The 20,570-nt window shown below is 41.3% G+C and overlaps 1 protein-coding gene across 2 annotated transcripts; it reads left to right on the top strand.

The window, feature by feature from the left end:
* Nucleotides 1-412: 412 nt before the first annotated feature.
* SFT2D2 (SFT2 domain containing 2) lies at nucleotides 413-17,713 on the top strand. 2 transcript variants are annotated; one of them, XM_084843173.1, is made up of 9 exons: nucleotides 413-524; nucleotides 3,621-3,707; nucleotides 8,101-8,186; nucleotides 8,644-8,725; nucleotides 10,061-10,096; nucleotides 10,191-10,249; nucleotides 11,316-11,345; nucleotides 12,017-12,075; nucleotides 14,940-17,713. In XM_084843173.1, the coding sequence occupies exons 1-8, from the start codon at nucleotides 462-464 to the stop codon at nucleotides 12,054-12,056; spliced, it is 483 nt and encodes a 160-aa protein (XP_084699299.1). In that variant the 5' UTR covers nucleotides 413-461; the 3' UTR covers nucleotides 12,057-12,075; nucleotides 14,940-17,713. The 2 variants fall into 2 exon arrangements, with proteins under 2 accessions (XP_084699299.1, XP_084699298.1); XM_084843172.1 differs by having other exon boundaries at nucleotides 14,566-17,713.
* Nucleotides 17,714-20,570: the final 2,857 nt, after the last annotated feature.

Below are 20,570 nucleotides of genomic sequence, written 5' to 3'. Positions count from 1 at the left end.
CAAAAACTAAAAGCAAAAAGCACACAGCGAAACGACATAAAATATAAAAACACTAAAACCACAATATAACCCTTGTGGTTTCACCGCCTCGTATCCACCGCAGAGGCCTTGGAAGACTTCCAAGCACAGATCTGCGTGCACCGGGAACGAGCGCCGAGCCCAAGGCCGGAGCCGGCGTCTCCCGGGCCGGCACAGCTCTACAGCACGCAGCCGTAGAAACCATGCCGACGACACCCCCCCCCCCCCCCCCCCCGATTTGCACTCCGTCAGCGGGATCGGATTGGTCGCTCTGACAGGCACGGGGTGCGTGTGGCAGTTTAAGGCGCGCCAGGCTTCTCTGCGTGCTGGGAGTTGTAGTCTTCGGAAGCGAAAGGCGGGCCGATTGGTAGGCGCCGGGGCGAGCCGAGACAACATCGCAGTGGGCGGAACTCGGCGGGCGACGAGTGTCTGGGCCGCGCGGAATGGACAAGTTGAAACGGGTCCTGAGCGGGCGGGACGCGGAGGACCCGGGGCCCCTGGCGGAGGTGAGCCGCTCTCCCGCAACTAGGGGGTTTCGCTCGACAGGCTGAGCGGGGGAAGGCGGCCCTTGTCCCCGCGTGTCTCCTCCTCCGTCGCTTGGCTCCGGCTTCGCTCTCTGGACTTTCCCCTTTGCCTCTTCTAGCACGCCCTGCTGTCTTCCTCCGCAGCCGCGGACATTCTCGTCTAGACGCGCTACGAAGAGATGCTTTGCCTGTGCGCCCTTCAGCCCCCGAGCCGAGTCCTGTCTCCCCGGCCGTACTTCTCAGCCCCCGATAACCAATTCTAGGATAATCACCACAGTCCGCCTTGACTCTTTGTCCCCACTGAGGTGTTCCCAGCGTATTTATTATTTCCCGACACTGGGTCGCCACTGTGAGAACAGTGGACTACATGGACCCTGGTCTGATCCGGCATGGCCCTTCTTGCGGTCTTATGTTCTGAGCTCGTCCCTTTTTTTTAGGAAGACCACCTCCCCCCCCACCCATCACCCCCCGGCGGGGCTGCTCTGCCTTTAACTGCAGCATAAGAGGCCGCTTCGACAGCCTAAACCGCCCCTGCCCCCTCCAAAGGGTGTGACCTTGTGTCTTTCTTTTAGGGTGCAATCCTGTGCATGTTTAGACAGAGAAAAGGCCTGCAACCCCCAGCATTCCCCAGCCAGGTGGCTGGGGAATGCTGGGAGTTGTAGGCCTTTTCTCTGTCTAAACATGCATAGGATTGCACCCTTAATTACTTCCTTTGTTCCTGCCAGAATTGTTAGCTCCTGACATCACAGGCAGAAGCAGGAGATTGAAAAGGCTTTTTACTTCGACTTTAATCTGAAAAATCAGCCATCACTTCTTCAGTATCCTGCTAAAATGGATTCGAATCTGTTACTTATAGCTTGACAGGCTCTTGCAAAGATACCCAAAACCCTTCTTCGCTATGAGCATGGCAGTGGTTAAAAGGGATTTTTGTTGGAGTCATCAAGATTTTAGTTCAAGCCGTGTTTCAACTGATTATTTTAACTAGCCTTGCATATTACGAAAAGCTTAAAGTACATGTATTTTTGACGTATTGAAGGAACTGTGAAAAATACAGGACAGAATCTCAAGGGAGGAAGGCGGAAGAGAAGGTGTATAACAGCTGTTTACTACCAAACGCATGCTGGGCAGAATTTGCAAGGCATAAGGAGATGGAGAACAAAATACCACTGTCTCAAGGCATATCCTCAAGATCATTAAGTCCATTCTAAAGCTTAAAGCTTGGAAGCTGCGGTGGCTTAGTGGTTAAGACATTGAACTGCAGACTGTTCAAGACCCGAGTGCTGTGTGACGGAGTGAGCTCCCGTCTTCAGTCCCAGCTTCTGCCAACCTAGCAGTTCGAAAGCAAGAAATTGCAAGTAGATAAATAGGTACCGCTTCGGCAGGAAAGGTAACAGCGTTCCGTGCACCTCGGTGTTCAGTCATGCCGGCCACATGACCACAGAAGCGTCTTCGGACAGCGCTGGCTCTTCAACTTAGAAATGGAGATGAGCACCACACCCTAGAGTCGGACACGACTGGTTGGGGACACCTTTACCTTTTTAAAGCTTGGGCTGCAAGCTTTAATGGGTTTAATCTGCACATTAATCAGCAATTGCTTTAGCCGATCAATTGGTAGAGCCAGTTTTAATTTTTAATGGTGGGATGAAAGATGAAAAATGTTATAGATTCTCTGTGGATTTTATCCTTGGCACTACTTATGCTGCTCACTTGTAACTTGGCACCCAATTCATGATATCCCACCCTATATAAAAAGGACTAATCTTGCTATAGGGAGATCAGCATGCTCCCTGTATGTGGAATTCGTTTTGTAAGCAGAGTTTGATAAGCACTCTAGTACTGGCTTTTCACAATGGTGGCATGCATAAACATTACATAAAGCTTAAAATAAATAAATCTAGAACATCATTAAAAGTTTAGCTAAATAGTGGGAAAATGGGGATAGTCATGCTGCTATCTAGGATAAGTGCTCCAGGGTTGCTGTAACACAAGGTTCACAAAATGGGATGGCTGTGTTTGTGTCTGGAGGGTGTTGTCACTATTGTTTTGCTAATGATATACCTGTGACACTTGCACAACCACAATGGTGAGCAGCAGTTCCAGTAGCAATGGATGCATGTACAGTCTGAGGAAAGAATTGTGTTTTCCAGTAATATAACATCGCGATTTTGTGACCGGAAAACATAACACCCTGGAATCCCCATAGTTTTAATATAACATTCCTTGGATTTCAGACAATTGCATAGTAAGTGGCATAGAAGTCACTTCTTGTATTTCAAAACTGGTAAATGTTTGTGCTTGTCTCGGGTTTTATAATAATAGCAAAACTGATTCAAATCTGCTTATATTAAAGGAATTCCTTTTTTAACAAAACATGTGTATTTGGAAAGTTGACACATGCTTCCTAGCATTTTCAACACTACATTATTTCATAAATAACTCTCCAAAATTTAGAGGAAACCTTGTGTAGAGTAGTATAAAAATAATGAAATTCATAATTATGCAAACACTTTTGTTATAAAAGATGAAATACTTCCATTCTTAATTGTATCACCTTGGAGTAAACTCAATACAAAATTGTCACTATGATAAAAACAGGTGCCCTGATTTTAGACAAATAATGTACTGAAACACAATGAATAGGGTAACTTAAGAACTGCTTTCTGTGAGCATCTGAAAGGTGCCAACACAAAGTTAGTTTTAGAGTTGATCAATAGAAAGTACTGTTTTGGAAGAAAAAATGACTCAGGTTTTTTTAAACTTACTGATAAGGAATATATCTGCTACTGGAACAGATAGACAGGTACAATTTCTAAATGGTGTTAGTAACATGTTTCTGTGTTATTACCTCAGAGCTGATGTATGAGATGCACTTCATTCAATAACAGTTATAACTGTCATTTACTTCAGTTGGAAATCAAGTTATTATTTTAGCAATATTTTTATCATTTAGAGACTGTGATATTGTGTACATCAATTTTTTCTTATATTAGGCGGCTTGAAAGAAATGGAAAGCAACTGGTTCTATATTAGGTTACATACATTGATGCTTTCCTTTTAAAATCTTTTTAATATTTCCAGGTGGTTGATGCATCTTCCTTAAGCTGGGGCACAAGAATAAAAGCCTTCATAGCTTGTTTTGGTATAGGCGTTCTGTGCTCTATTCTGGTAAGACCGTTCTCTCCCTCCTCCCCATCAGTTTTTGTAGAATAAAGTTTGGAATTATTATTATTATTATTATTATTGCCACCTTATTTGCTATAAAGCTATCAGCAGGGTGCACAGCAACAACCTTCAACAATAAAAACAAGAACTTTAAAAACAGGAGAAAATATAACATTAAAAGAAGTACACAATTCAGAAAGCTAAATTAAACTAAATTTATAGGCCATGTCACTTATTTTTCAAAATACTTGGTATGGTACTCGCTGAAGCAACACACAAGAGTCCATGTGGAATTATTATTTTGACTGATCTATTCCCCTTATATTTTCACATCAGTTCAAACAACACAATCTTATGTACGTTTATTCTGAAATAAGTTCCACTCTAAATCAGAGGCTGGTTACTCGCTTGTATGTATCCATAAGTTTGCAGCCTAAGTAACTGAATGCAGAATGCTGGGTTATATGGTGAGTTGTGTGGTGGCTTTCCCTTAGCTGAAAGTGCTTCTTCTGCTTGCTTGAGTGTGCACACACAATTTTTACTGATCTCCCACCCATCACTCCACGCTGTTTCAGGGGGTCCAGAGCGCAGATGCACTTTCCACTAATGCAAAGCCACCATTGTATACAACCCACTGGTTGAAAGTCTGGGCTATGAGAAGCCTGCAGTTTCAGAATGCAAGAGGAAATACTGGTGAAGAAGGACTTGAATAGACCATAGTAACTTATAATGTTGAAAAAATAATATGGATTACCATGCTGGTTCAGGCAAATGGCCCATCTAATATCCTCTGCTTAGATGGAGCCTGTACTAGACACTTTGGGAATGAACAATACACAATTCATTCTATTTCATTCATGGCTGGTGTATTAGACCCTTCTCAGTCAGTGAGCAAGTCATAGAATCATAGAATAGTAGGGTTGAAAGGGGCCTGTAAGACCATGCACAATGCAGGAATCCAAGTCAGAGCATCCCTGGCAGATGGCTGTCCAGCTTCATCTTGAATGCCTCCAGTGTGGGAAAGCCCACCATCTCCCTAGGTAATTGGTTCCATTGTCGTATTGCTCTAACAGTCAGGACGTTTTTCCTGCTGTTCAGCCGGAATCTGGCTTCTTGTAACTTAAGCCCATTATCCCATGTCCTGCACTCTGGGATGATCGAGAAGAGATTCTGGCCTTCCTCTCTGTGACAACCTTTCAAGTACTTGAAGAGTGCTATCATATCTCCCCTCAGTCTTCTCTTGTCAAGGCTAAACATGCCCAGTTCTTTCAGTCTCTCTTCATAGGGCTTTGTTTCCAGTCCCCTGATCATCTTTGTTGCCCTCCTCTGAACCCTCTCCAGCTTTTCTGCATCCTTCTTAAAGTGTGGTGCCCAGAACTGGACACAGTACTCCGGATGAGGCCTAACCAGTGCTGAGTAGAACTAGTACTTCCCAGGATTTGGAAGCAATGATTCTGTTAATGCAGCCCAAAATAGCATTTGCCTTTTTTGCAGCCACATCACATTGTTGGGTCATATTCAGCTTGTGATCGACAACAATTCCAATTCCTTCTCGCTTGTAGTGTTGTCGAGCCAAGTATCCCCTATCTTTAACTGTGCGTTTGGTTTCTTTTTCCTAGGTGCAGAACTTGGCATTTATCCCTATTAAATTTCATTCTGTTTTCTGCCCAGCGCTCCAGTCTATCAAGATCACTTTGGTTTGCGTTCAGTCACCACCTTGGTTGACAGATGCTGACGTGATTTGGGGGGCATATAGATTGCGGTGCTTATTTCCCCAATGGGGTGAGCTAATCAGCAAATTGAAAGCTGGATCAGTTTATTGTCTTGACCCTTCCTCTTCCTTTAGCAGGGCTGTCCATTTTTTAGTTTTTTAACCCAGCATGGACATTCATTCAATAGAATGGTCGGTCATTCCTCACTTTAAAAAAAAAATAAAACTTGAAAAATTGTTCTGAAGAAAGAGAAGGAAAATGGCTCATGATTTCACAGGAAGCTAGGCAGTTGGGACTTCACATAGTCCACTTTTGCTGCAAACAAGAATAGGTTTCCCCTGAGCCAATTCCTTAAGACAAGGTTGCACATCTGAACAATATTTTTCATTTCATTTATTACATTTCTATACCGCCCAATAGCTGAAGCTCTCTGCGTGGTTTACAAAAATGAAAAAAACCACACATTAAAAATACATTCTACAAAGTGTAAAAAATACATACAGACAGCACAGACACACACAAATCTAAAACAATTTTAAACAATGTAGGAAGTTCACTTCCACAGTGGACTCACTGCTCAAATTATGTGCGTGCAGGTGCAACCTTGGTTCATAGTTAGAAGCACTATTTGACTTCACACTGGCCAATGGTCATGCTGGCTGGGAGTGACAGGAGCTATAATTCAACACATATGGAGGGCACCAGTTTGGGGAAGGCTGCTTTACACTATCACATACTACATGAAGCCATATGCTGACTTCTTTGGTATCTATTTTATTTATTGATTGTACATTTATAAGCCACCTTTCTGCGTTATCAGTATATGGGTCTCCACCCCTCAGTTCACGAAAGCTGGTGCCATCATAAATTTGTTTGTTTTTTCTGGAACAAGCTAGCACAGCTACCCTTATAGAACCTGTCAAATAGGTTAGGCTGAGAGGTAGTGACTAACCCAAGTAAGGTAAGTGAGCTTTAAGACTGAGTGGGAATTTGAACCTAGAGTTCTCTAGATTTAATCTGACACTGAAACCATTACACCACATTGGAGTATGCAATGTGTATGCTGGATGGAATGTGTAGTTCTTACAATGGATAAGGGACCAATTTTCCTATTTAACATATCCTTACTAAAGTCTTGGTGTTTTCCTCTAATTCTCATGTACGCATCTCTTTTACAATGTTGAATTACTTTTCTTTTTTTAGTATTTCCCTCTATGGTACCATTTTTATTCCTTATTTGTGTGTTTATGTGAACTTCTGTTCTACTATATCTATATGAACAGGAGAAACTAGAAATAAGATAAAGTTTCAAGATGTTGAGTGTGCCACAGATTGTATTGCAGTCTTCTGAAACATGTTGCTTTTTCTAGTAGTACTATAAGTTTAAAGCCCATTTTGTAGAGCCAGCGTGCTGCACTGGCTGGAATTTGGGGTCCGAATATGGGAAACCCAGATTCAAAATCCTGCTTTGCTATGTTCAGTAGGTGGCCTCTGGCAAGTCTGTCTCTCTCAGCCCAACCTATCTTGCAGCACAATCCAATACATGTCTGCTAAAAAGTCCCATTGAATTCAGTGGGGCTTGCTCCTAGGCAAATGTGCATAGGGTTTGCAGCCTTAGAGTGGTTGTGAAGATAAAACGTAGCCCTTGGCACCTTTAGAGGAAACTACATCAATTACAAATATAAGTAGTCTATGAAGAGAGGCTGAAAGGTCATGTTTAGCCTTGAGAAGAGAAGACTGAGGGGAGATATGATAGCGCTCTTCAGGTACTTGAAAGGTTGTCACAGAGCGGAAGGCCAGGATCTCTTCTTGATCATCCCAGAGTGCAGGACATGGAATAATGGGCTCAAGTGACAGGAAGCCAGATTCCGGCTGAACATCAGGAGAAACTTCCTGTTAGAGCAATACGACAGTGGAACCAATGACCTAGGGAGGTGGTGGGCTCTCCCACACTGGAGGCGTTCAAGACGAGGCTGGACAGCCATCTGTCAGGGATGCTCTGACTTGGATTCCTGCATTGAGCAGGGGGTTGGACTCGGCCTTGTAGGCCCCTTCCAACCCTACTATTCTATGATTCTAGTGGTAACTAGTGGGACTGGCAATGGAATGTTGCAGTGTAGAGTGCTCCTGTTCAGGACTCCAGACACTCCATTCCATTCCATTCCATTCCTCTCCCCTCCCTTTTTTCATTTCCCCCTCCAGTAGTCAGTCAGCATTCTGTGCCACTGAGCATGCTCAGTCCTCATTGGGCTGAGGTTTTTTTGGGTGGGTGTGGGAGTTGTCCCGTACGGATTTTTCTTAAAGTGTTGTTGTTGTTGCTGTATTTCTGCAAACCTCCGAGTTCCTCCAAGCCTTCCCTCTTGTGCATAGGTTTCTTGTGCATAGGATTGGCACTTGAGTCTGCCATTAGTATATATAACCCCCTCCCCGCTTAAACTGCAATAGTTGTATAAACCAGGGCTTTCACTGAATGGTTTACATAGTAAAATACTATTTTTTAAAGGTGTTGTCAGAAGGCTTAAAGTTCCATTAGGTAATTGAAACAAACTTCATATGTGAGAATGAATTAGAGGATCTGGAATTTATATTTACTAGACCCTAGTGCTCTTTCTCTACACATTGATCTACATTTGTTGTAGACTCTTTTGTTGCTGTTTTTCCCCCTCTCTCATCTTCCTTTCCAGGGTACTTGCCTGCTATGGGTTCCCAGGAAAGGACTAATCTTGTTTGCAGTATTTTATACACTGGGAAATATCTCATCACTTGGAAGGTAATCTTTTTTTAAATTCAGAGTAGGTAGTAGGATATTACATATGTGAATGAACAAAGCAATTCATTCTTGAAATTCATAATCTGTCACATTTTTTCCCTTTACAATTGAGTCAAAATATTTTGACAGAACAGTTGACAAGAGGGATAAGATCTCATGCTTATGGACTTTAATTCATTTGAAGTGTGGGAAGTAATTTAACTATATTTGCCTAGTTTGCTGCATCTTATCAGTGATTTTGCTTCTTGTTCTCCAAGGAGTAATGTTTCCTAACATTATTTTATGAGTTACATTTTTGCAGCTAATATATTATCATATATCTTTGGAGCCATCATACTAACGCCTCCAAGAATACAGTTATAATGTCATGTTAAACATTGATAATGTGCACATTTTTCAGTGTGTGTGTTGGTTTTTTGCTGCCTGCTGTTGTGTTATGATATTTTTCTTGTTACAGCACCATTTTCCTTATGGGACCTATGAGGCAATTGAAAAGAATGTTTGAACCCACTCGTTTGATAGCTACTATTGTTATGCTTGTAAGTAATGAAGCTTTTTTGTTTGTTTAAAGTTGCATTTGAATTGTGTTTTCAGTTTTAATGTTCTTTTTAAGGGTTTTCTTTAAAATCTATCTATCTATGCTGTTTTAAAACACTTCTATATGCGTCCTTTTCTTTGTACCTCACAGAAACTTCAGTTTCTATAAGTTTAAGTTTGCTTTAGTTCTCTGCATTTTCTAAGTGATGCACAACAAAGGAGCAGGGTTTTCACCAAGTGGTTATTGTGAAAAGTATACAAAATCTTATCAATAGGAAGGCTTAGTGTGGTGTGTAGTATGCTGAGGCCTCTGCAGGATTAGAGACCAGACTTTCCTTCTCCGTCTCTTCTACTTCATGCTGCCATATGTATCCCACTTGCAGGTTCCCTGCTTGCTTGTGTTAATTGTATATGTACCATATCAATGGATGCATCCACCTTATAAGAAAACTAGAATGTAAGAACTGTCTTGCTGGATCAGACCAAGTCCATCTATTTTGGTATTCTGTTTCCAACAGCAGCCAGCCACATCTCTCTGGAAACCTCACAAAGCTGGGCACGAAGGCAACAGCCTTCTCCTCTTGTATGTCCCCAGCATCTTCTACCTGGACCTAGATATTGCCTCTGTATAAGGAGTTTGCATTTAGCTGTCACATCAAATGGTAGACTGTAGATTGTTCTTCAGAAATTTGTCTAAAGCTTCTTCACTTTTTATTGTTACTGGATCTCTGATTGCTGACATGTGTTTGAGATGGGGGTGGGGGTACACTTACGTATGGGTTGGAGGTAAGATGCTGGCAATATTTTGAGTTCTTGAACCATATTTCTTTAGGGATCCTTGAACTTAAATATTCCCTACCATTGCTTCTGCATGGGGTGGGGATGCCCTTATTAGTACAGAATGTGGTAATTAAATACTCACACGTAAGAAAACATGGAGGAAAACTTAGACTACACCTGAAGTCAAAAACGTTTGTGATGTGTAGACCCTAGGTATGTGTGCTATGTGTTTGAGGGGGTGGAGAGAACCAAAGTGCTGTCATAAGCCAGTGCAAAATCCTAAATATGTAGGCTACTTTTGTATTGACCCTCCTTAGGTTACCTTAAATTGACTACAATGTACTTCAGTTGCCTTGGTATTGTTGTGTTAAATGTGGATGCACCGTATGCACCTCCATCTTATAAGAACAGCCTTGCTGGATCAGTCAGTGTAGCCTAGCATCCCGTTTCCAGCACTGGCCTATATACAACCCCACCGCCCCACCCCTCTTCAGTTACGAACTGAAGTTATATAATGTCTTGCCTATTTTTAAAATAATTTTTCTATTCTCTTCTAGTTGTGTCTCATATTAACCCTATGCTCAGCTTTCTGGGTAAGTTCTTGAATCTCTTATGTGACTGGTATGCCTTAATAAAATGCATACAAATTTTATTTACTGAATTTGTTACTATTTCTTTCTCTTTCAGTGGCACAATAAGGGACTTGCCCTAATCTTCTGCATTTTGCAATTCTTTGCCTTGACATGGTAGGTAACAACTCCTTCTCCCTGCTTGTCTTCTCCCCTGTTCAGGAAAGGCGAAGGAGTGAAGTGGACCAGCCGTAAGGAGTGCTCTTCGAGGGCATGTCACAGTCACTCCCATGCCCTAACCTTTCTCGGAGGAAGTGGGACAAGGGGAGGGGCAGGGGCCTCATCTTAGCCTCCTAAGGCAGTCTGGTGGGTGGGAGGCTCTATATCCCTCCCTAAACATACTATCAGAAGAAAGCATCCATTTCTGGAGGCTTGCATACATTATAAAGGAGAGATCTGTTTCTCCACTCCATGTCAGTCACATCTCTTGGACCACCTTTACAAAAGACTACCATAATGGAGCCAAATGTGCACCAATACATTTCTTCCAGAAACACTAGAATTTTCTGAACATGTTTCCATAGGATTCCATTTGGACTGGAAATTTTCATATGAGAGTCTATATGAGGGTGCCATTCCATCATCTGTTCTTATAGGCTTTTTTTCTTAATACAAGACTACTTTGCCTGTCATACATATTTGATTATTTAAATCTGTCCCACATAAACTCTTAGCAGTTGTTGTTGTTTCCTTAACTTTAGCTGCCTTAAAGTAGGATCACTGAAATTGAGCTTAATTATTGCAACTTTTGTTCATCTTCCACATTTGGCCACTTTCCTCTTGTATAATATAAGTGGTCTACTTTGGAGAAGTGTTGGTCCAAGAAGCTGCTATCACTGAGAAATGAGCTCCTTCCTCATATTTCACCCTTCTCCTGTAAGTAAACCCTGGCTCCGAAAAAGGTAATGTGAACTGACCCCGATTTTCAAGGATGGTTTGAAAAATAAACTATGTGAAATGAAGGCTAGTCTTAATTTTACAGACACTATAGTAGGTCAGGTTGAAACTACTTGCAGCCTACATGCCATTTATGCCAGCATGTCAGTTGCTTAGCAGGCCACAATATATGGTTGCTTGACTACACTTGGCTTGGGCCATGTGTTATGCAAGCCTGCTTTAGGTACAGTGTAGGGAAAAGTGTGTATTTGCCCTTGCTAATGAAAGTATTTATCCTATCTCCTAGGTACAGCATTTCCTACATACCATTTGCAAGGTAATCTTGACTTTTGCATTAGTTTCAGAAGGCATCTAGTTCATAAAACAAACAAATGTTTTCTTCGATGTGTATGGGTTGCGAAATTAATCTTATCTTTAATGAATTGCTACTCTATGTACCTGAAATCCAGAAATTACTTATAAACCATATGGCTAAAATAATTTGATAGAGGAAATAAAATGCTTCTTCCCTTTAAGGTTGAAATGGCAGTATGTGACTGACAATACAGAAAACCCAGCACCCTTGTAACATGAAGTGTTTTATTATTTATTTGTTTATATAGTGCCAGCAATTAAAACAATCTATAAGTTGCTTTACAGAGTACAAGTGAGCAGATCCCTGCTGTGAAGGGTTATAATCGATATTTCTATGTAAGGAGACAATAGAGGAAGGGGTGGATGTGGGGGCAAGGATAAATAGGGTAAGAAAAAGTAGTTCTTTCAGATCCACATACTTGGCTTAGTTACAGTAGGGCACAGGGGCTAATGGGTTGCACCAAAGCTTCATGGAAAAGATGGGTTTTGAGGAACAATTTGAAGGGTGAGGGGGAATAATGCAGTTTTGTTTATGGTAAAACTACCCACATATGTACGTCCTGTCTGTGTGGCTAGTTTAAATACTTAAGGGGAAAATGTCTTTGTTTCATCAGTATTTCTGTTTTTCCACAGGGATGCTGTGAAGAAATGCTTTGCTGTGTGCCTCACATAACAGGCAAGCAAACAGCTTGGTAAGTACTAGAAAGTATAGTTATATTGTGGCAAATCCCCAATTCTTTCTTTTTAAGCAATGTGCATCTTGGCTTATAATAAAGAATATTAGGTCTCAGTATGTTTCTCTCACCCACCATAATATCTGAGTTTATGCTTAAAGTAACAAACAACACCAACCCCGAAACACTGAAAAATAATAGCTACCCAGAGGAATGCTCTCCTGCACGCAGCAGGTATTTAAACTGGCACCCCAATCCTGAACAGATCCTGAACAGATTAGGAAGTAAGAAAATATGACTTCAGTGTAGCTTCCCTGGCAAAGTGGGACAGCTTAAGGTGTTACTTGCCAAGGTGTCCCCATTTTTTCCAATTTTTTCCCTTGCCTAGTGTCACTGCTGATACTGCATCGTGGAATGAAAAATTATATGGGCTTTTATAGGTGCCATTACGTTGGCAGTAAAGGCCAAAAGCTCACTTGTAAGCGTATCTTCTGTTTTACAATTTTCAGTGGCTTTTCTACATATGGGTGTATTTATTTATTACATTTCTATACCGCCCAGTAGCCGAAGGTCTCTGGGTGGTTCACAACATTTAAAACCATAAAATGCGAACAATAAAATACAAATGATAAAATACAATATAAAAGTTTAGAACTACAATATAAACATAAAATAATCAATCAGAAGCTAGCAACAAAAGATTTAAAATACAGTACCAGATAAAAACAAACTGAAAACCTGAAATGCCTGGGAGAATAAAAAGGGCTTCACCTGGTGCTGAAATAAGGACTGCGTAGACGCCAGGCAAACCTCTGGGAAGCTCATTCCACAACTGAGGTGCCACAGCAGAAGAGGCCCTCTTCCTAGTAGCCACCCACCTCGCTTCCTTTGGCAGGGACTCCTGGAGTAGGACTGCTGAAGCGGATCTTGGAGTCTGGGCAGGTGTACATAGGGGGAATGATCCTTCAGGTAGCTTGGCCCCAAGCCTTTTAGGGCTTTGAATGTTAGTACCAGCACTTTGAATTGGTCCTGGAAATGGACTGGCACCAGTGCAGATGAAAGAGTATAGGCATAATATGATCACGTCCACCAGTCCCTAGTCTTACTGCCCTGTTTTGGACCAGCTGAAGTTTCTGGACCATTTTCAAAGAGAGCACCATGTATAATGCATTACATTAATCCAAACAAGAACTCATCAGAGCATGGATAAGTGCAGCTAGGTTATCTTTGTCCAGATAAGGGTGTAGTTGGTATATCAGCCTAAGCTGATAAAGGGTATTCCATCAAGTCCATCTGTGCCTCACAGATTTCTGGGTCCAAGAGCACCCCCCTAGACTACGAACCTGATCCCTTAGGGGGAGTGCAGCCCCCTCCAGAACAGGTTGAACATTGCTTAGCCAGGCAGACAAACCACCCACTAACAGTACCTCCGTCTCGTCTGGATTGAGTCTCAGTTTATTGGCCCTCATCCAGTCCATTGCTGCACCCAGGCACAGGTTCAGAATGCCCACTGCCTCCCCTGGATTTGATGAAAAGGAGCCTGGGTGTCATCTGCATATTGGTGACACCTCAGCCCGCATCTACGGATAACCTCCCCCAGCAGTTTCATGTAAGTGTTAAACGGGATAAAATAGAGCCCTATGCCAGCCCTTGGCATAACTGCCAAGAGAGAGAGAGAGCAATAATCCCCCAACACCATCTTCTGGAATCGGCCATCCAAGTAGGAGTGGAATCACTGCAGTGCAGTGCCTCCAGCTTCCAGCCCAGATAGCTTATCCAGATGGATACCATGGTTGGTGGTATCAAAAGCTGTTGAGAGGTCCAAGAGAATCAACAGGGTCACACTCCCCCTGTCCCTCTCTTGGCAAAGGTCATCCCACAGAGTGACTAAGGCAGTTTCTGTTCCAAAACCAGGCCTGAAGCCCGATATAAATGAATTCAGATAATCTATTTCATTCAAGGGTGCCTGGAGTTGTCCAGCAACCACCCACTCAAGCACCTTGCCCAAGGTTACAGTCTGGAGATGTGCACAAGCAGAATCCACAGGTGTAGTCAGACTCTAGACCAGGGGTAGGCAACCTTGTGGCCTCCAGATATTTTGGACTACAACTCCCAGAATTACTGACCATTGGCCATGCTAGAGCTGGGGCTGATGGAAATTATAGTCCAAAACAACTGGAGAGCATCAGGTTGCTTATCCCTGCTCTGGACTAAAGAACAGTCTGTGGGGAGGGGTGGGATGTTGGAAAAGAAAGGAATGGGCACGTTTGTATGTGTGAAGTCCTTTATGTACCTATAAAGTGCCTTGTGCAATTGCATCAACTACCTTCTAGTACTTATAAATATGTTCCCAAGCTTAGATTTGAACCATAAGCCACATGTCCTAGAAAAATGGCTATTTTAACTTCTGCTTTCGAAAAGGAAAACCATTTATAGGATGGGCTAAAGTAAAAATTGGTTAAGAACTTTTCATCTTCATTTCAAAATAATTTTGCTGCTTTTGTGCAGGCCAGCAAGATAAGTTTCACCTATACACATTGAAATCTCTCATGGAGCACTAGAAGACCTGCACAACCATACGACTTTTGTGTCTGCACAAACTCACCTAGGAGCCCAGCTATTAAACTTGCTACCTAAGCTTGTGAACTACAGGACAAAGCTACCAAATACTCTTCTCCCAAGGATAATTGATTCTGTGATAAGAAGCCCCAAGATCAACTAAGCATTCCTTTCACTTGCTTAGCTAAGCTATTGTGTTACATTGGCACAAATTTTTCTACTTCTGATTGTGCAGTTTTGTTAGTGAAATGGATGTTATGGCAATCCCACAGTAGATAGGATTTGAAATTACTGCTTCCTGTTTACACATTTTTGATTTACAGGGGTCCAGAGAACTGCCTACACATTGAACATTGCAACTTCCTCGCTAAGGACATGGTGGATTTTCTGGGGTTTTACGTACAGTTGTTTTTGTGTCTTATTTTCTAGAATTCATTGGTTAGCTCCCAAAATGCTTTGTTTCCTAGAATTCTTAGAACTACAATTCTGTAAGGTGACTTAATGGAACTAAGTTAATGTCTTCTAATCAAATCAATCTAATCTAATCAAATGTCTTCTAACAGAACAGCAAGTGTAATTCCTTATCATAATATAACTGTGCATTAATAGCGAATCATTGTCTGGCCAGCAACAGAAGCAGCAATGAGTGGATACAAGCGGGAATAATAAAAGCAAACAAGTGACCTTCCATTTCTGCTAGAAGTTTGCTGCATTCCATTTATGGCCTCTTAAAATGCCATAAAAAGCCTGGATCTGAAATATCATGGAGACTTCTCTGCCTTAGTATGAATATTGCCTCATGAATTATTTCTCCGCTCTTGTGGCTGCAGTTTTCTTAGCGCTCCCCCCCTTCCTCTTTATAATTGGTGAAATATGACTTCATACAGCTCAAAAGCAGACCATAGTTTTTGTCTGGAGAAGATGATAGTGTATTTTTAAACTCCCTTTTTCCCCATTTCACCTTCACATTTGATTTCTGTTCTCTTTGGATGCTTAACCTACTTATTACTTGTTGGAGGGATTTATATTGTATTTCATATTCTGGTTTCCCAACAGGACAATATCTTGTAATTATTTGATCATACTCCCAGAAATTGGAAATTGTTGGTACATTCCTTTTCTCTGAAATGTTGTCATATTAACTGATTTTGTCTCCATGTAATAAGGAATGAAGTGTGCGTGTGCGTGCACGCACATGCTAAGAAACCTATTTGAGAGTATTTGAGTAACTAGCCTCTTGATGCTCTCTTAATGCTTGTGTCTTAGAATTTTCTTTGGGGTACTTTGAAAAACTTGATAAGCTACAGATGTTTGGTTCCAGAAAGAAAGGACCAATGATCAAATACCCTGCTGTAGTGGTTTGTAGAACTTATTCTCTCCATTCATTATACCTCCCACTCTGCACACTCCCATCATTTGGAAGGGACTAGCACAGTGTATCTGAGCATAGAGGTTTCCCTGAACAGCTCAGGGCACCAGGATTATACTTAATTTTGTACACACTGGATTTAAGATTTATATCTGCATAACTAGATTTTTCATTGGATATTGTCAGCTATTTATAACCTGGGGCTTTTGGAAGCTTATTTATACTATGTCATTTTGCCAAGCAAGCAGATTTAGCAATTTACAAAATTAGACATGCATGAACTGTTTTTTTTTTAAAGGACAGGATTCAAGTACTGCAGTTCTGATGTCAGTAAGCTGCAAAAAAAATAATGTTTGTGAAATTTTGTGATTGCAATTCTCAATCACTTTATGAGAAACAGCTGGAAAGTTGGATTTTATAAATCATGTATGCACTGAATATGAATAAAAAGGGCCAGGAAAATTGAGACTCAAATATATTAAAGTTAGGATTATACTGTTTAAGAATCTGTAGAGTACCCTGTCACTTTTAATCTCTGCTCCATGTATAATTGTTCCCCCATAAGCTACCATCTTCAGGATCATTACCATTATTGGTAGTTAACATATTAGATTGTCCAGAGATGCACATGATAGTATTAAAGTCAGAGCACATATATGTAGGAATTGGCATGCCCTTAGTGTTCATATATGAAATGGTACAGTACCACCATGTACCTCTAGCATGAGTTCTACCTTTCTTTAGTGGAATGGCTGACCTGTGATCTAAACTTTAGATTCTAAAGAGATAAGTGAGGAAAGTATAGGCATCAGTCAAGGTGGTTACTGTAAACACTATCTTAAGATTGCCAGTCAGCCCCCAAGGGGGCTATCATAGCACAGAAGGTAGAATTTTGTCTGGTGTGACTTGCTCAACACAAAAGAAGCCAGATAGAACTTTCTTAAAGGCACAGGTTCTGGTCCTAGTAATCCTAATTATATTGCAGAAGTATTTCATAAGTGAATCATTGCTGTAGAGAGGGGCAATGCCCTGCTTCATAATCATATACCTTTCTCAGAATTTTTGTAGGTTTCTTGAAGTTGAGCTTTTTCTGAAGAGTGAAGTACCTGAATCCTTTAAGGTCTGTCTTAAAATACCAGCCCAGATCATCTTACCAGCTTGCCTTTTAGGCTCAAGACAATAGTTTTTTCAGAGAGTTGAAAGCAATTTGAAACAGGGATTGCTGCTTGTGATGTGCACATTCATCTGATTTTTCACTTCTAGCAAAATAGTATTTGACTGGAGGGTAACAGTGGGATTTAAAAAATGCATGCATGTACTTCATGAGAAACAATGTCTGTCTCAAATTACTTACAGCTCTCTCAAACTGTTGTCTGTCTTCAGCCTCATTGATGCTGCAGAATCAAATGGTAACACACCAAAAAAAGGCCTTCAAGTGCCATGCTAGTATATTGCTTCAACTTTACAAATCTTTGAAAAAAACCATTAACAGTCTTGTCTAGCTTTCTTCTCTGTAGCAATATGTTCATTTTAGGAGGAGGAAAGGAGTTCTTTTCATGAATCAAAGTAGTTTTGGATAATTAGTGTACTTGTTTACAGCATGTGAAGCGATAGGATCAATGGTTAACTCTTCTGTATTTAGCACATCGAGACATTCAAGCCAGCAATGCTGTATCTCCTCTAAAAGAGTTTCTCTTAAAATATTAAAATACATTATTATGAAATATACTTCAAATATTCACAGTGATGCTTTCTAGTGATTTTTCTACCTAAAATCTGCCTTCAACTTGAGTAACTTTCAAATTTTGACACTTTTATGTTACCGATGTGTATTTTTTTAAAAAACACTATTTTGTTAAAGGTGTCTGTAAAAGCATCTTTGAATTATGACAGGGTTTTTTTTTTAACTGGGAAGTATAGAGCTGTGCTAAATGTGCATTAAGGGAGTAAGGTAGAATTGTTGGCATCTTGATACAGGTGCATGGCCTAAGTTCCCAAAGACTTTAAAATTATTTAAATATTGAATCAAATTTTGGCTGTCGATCAGCCTTGGTGTTCTGGGATAAGGCATTTTTGCATGTTATGGGAAAGAATTATCTGATAATTCTGAATGTTTTCTGATTTTCTTGCCCTTACCACATAACAATTTAGTTAAACGCAATCTTTGCCTTAACTGTAATTATGTCAGTGTCATAGCTTAAGGCTTTTCAGCCACTAAATATAAGGTGGTCTCTTCAAGATGTCCTTTTTTGGGAAAACAAAAAAGTGCCTACCTACAAAATGTAACACAATTGCATTAACAGAGACTTTTGTAAAATGTTTTTTTCCAGCTTGAATTAACATTCCATTTTTGTACCCTTGTTGGCTATTGTACCTTCTTGTATATGTTGGGTTGTTTTCTGCCTTAGGAAAATACCTCTTTGAACGAACACTTTTACTGTACTATTCCTTCTGTAATAAAGCTGGTTTCTCAACACAATCGCATATCATTTTTTAAATAAAGTTGACATTGCAGAGAATTTCAGGAATGGTGAAACTCAATACTGAGGTTATGAAGTACTCTTTGGACAATGTATTAATGTACAGCCAATACTATTATCAGGGATGGCTTCAAGGGTAGGCATGCTTGGGCACCCGCCAAGTGCCCATACTCCAGCAGGGGCCCATTGACAAGAGCCCCCTGGAGTTGTTCCTCTTTTTCACCATTGCAACCTGCTTGCTCCCTGCTTGTTAAGTAAGCAAATGGTAGCAATTATGAGAAAGAGGATGAGGAGCAATAGAAGCTAGTGACAATAATGGTGAGAAGGTAAACTTACTGAGGGAGGGGCCCTATTGAGGATGTCTTGCCCAAGAATCCTGAGAAACTTGGAGCCAGGACTGTACACCATAATGGGGTTTGGGAAATGTTCTTCTGACTTGAGGTGGTGGTGGTGGTGGTATAGCAGGGTCTGGGCCTGAAAAGAGGTGTTATTACTTGGGCTTGAAACTACATGCTTGGCTGGAGAGAGAAGATCAATGTATGCATAATGTGAACTTCTGTAGAATGTAGTAGGGAAGAAAAATGAGCTTATTGCTAGTGCAAATTGCAAACTGGCACCCACAAAGCACTTCCATGCTTTTAAAAAAAATGCACACAAATTTGTTGGTGTAAAGACTGGCAAGCAAAAAGGTATTGTTATACGTGCTAAGCTAAAAGATTTAGATTAAACACTTTAGGCAAATATCTGCACATTTTGGCATATTATTTCAAGTCAACTTTACTGATTTTGGTCATACAAATAAATACAGATAAAACAATTGCGATAAAAGAATACTAGGCTGAACAGATACATTTAGGCATTCAAATTGCAGTCAGGTAAGTGTCCAGGAACAACATTTGGACAGCAGGTGGTGACTGTAATGCAAGTAACTCCTTTAAGTTTGAGTAAACATTCTCATTTCTGTAGTATTGGTAGTTTAGCATATTAATGTGAAACAAATGATAAGCAGAATACTAGTAGGTGTTTTCTGTAAAACACTTCATTGTTCAGCTTGCAGCTACAGAAAGCATCTTAGTTTATGCATAGTACCTAATCACTGCTTCCTATTTGAAAAAGCTATGGCACATAGTGCCTAGGAGCTCTGTGTTTGGGAAGACCCTATCAAAACACTGTGGAGCTCTTCTCTTCCTCATCAGTGGATTTTTTTGTGTAAAGAAGTTGGAAGAAGTGATGGAAAAACATAAGGTCACAAGTAGAAGATGTTGTAATCTGGACTGCCTTGTGAAATTCTGTGAATGACACCGGACAATTGCATGATAAAAACCTTGCCCATAGACAAGTTCAGCCCTTTTAAACCCTCTGAAATCATTAATCTGGACTAATTTCCATCCCCTACTTCTGCTCTCACAATTGCAAACACAAGTTAGAATTGTCACTACTTAAGCATGCTTTAAAAATATGGGGTTCTTTTAACCATTCCTTGGGTGCAATCCTATGGCAATCCCCTGAACCTGGAGGCTTATGGGCATCCTATGCAGAGTGGGAGGAGCGGTGGAGGCAATCTTCACTTCTGCACCCCTCCCGCTCTGCATTTTGGCTAGACAGGGTGCATTGGAGCAGGAGGGAAGGAGGCTGGGAAGGCCTTTGGATACATTGTATCTCCGTTTTCCTAGTCCCCTACCCACCCACTGGCAAGCCCCCCATTAACCCTTCCCCGAGGTTGCCTTTGCGATCTCAGAGAGGCAGCCGGCGCACCTCTCTTTGCTGCGGGGGAAGGGACAGGGAGTGTGGATTCCTGGATCCATGGGCGGAGTGCTGTCTCCAGCCTCAGATCCAGGAATCCGAATTATCCTATGGCACCCAGACTCCGTTTGTGGGCCATAGGATTGCTCCCTTATTCTGAATAAGGAAAGGGCTGTAGCTCAGTGGTAGAGTGCATGCTTTGCATCCAGAAGGCCCCTGGCTCAATTCCCACCAGGTACGGCTGAGAAAGTATCTTGTCTAAAATCCTGGAGTGCCACTGCCAGTTTAGACATACTGAGCTAGATGGCCCAATGCTCTGACTCAGTGTAAGGCAGCTTTCCTATGAATGATTACAGGGGGGT

The sequence above is a fragment of the Heloderma suspectum genome, chromosome 3, assembly GCF_057233095.1.
Source record: "Heloderma suspectum isolate Gila_16-S chromosome 3, 16-S_ref, whole genome shotgun sequence".
In the NCBI taxonomy this organism is placed as follows: domain Eukaryota; kingdom Metazoa; phylum Chordata; class Lepidosauria; order Squamata; family Helodermatidae; genus Heloderma; species Heloderma suspectum.
The sequence above is the reverse complement of the archived record's forward strand: the minus strand, read 5'-3'. Positions and strand labels throughout refer to the sequence as shown.

Bases quoted from the DNA above. Each gene is read 5' to 3' on its own strand.
- SFT2D2 (XM_084843173.1), top strand. From the start codon at position 462: ATGGACAAGTTGAAACGGGTCCTGAGCGGGCGGGACGCGGAGGACCCG. The intron at 525-3,620 runs GTGAGCCGCTCT...TAATATTTCCAG, and splicing joins ACCCGGGGCCCCTGGCGGAG to GTGGTTGATGCATCTTCCTT. The intron at 10,097-10,190 runs GTAAGTTCTTGA...TTTCTCTTTCAG, and splicing joins CCCTATGCTCAGCTTTCTGG to TGGCACAATAAGGGACTTGC.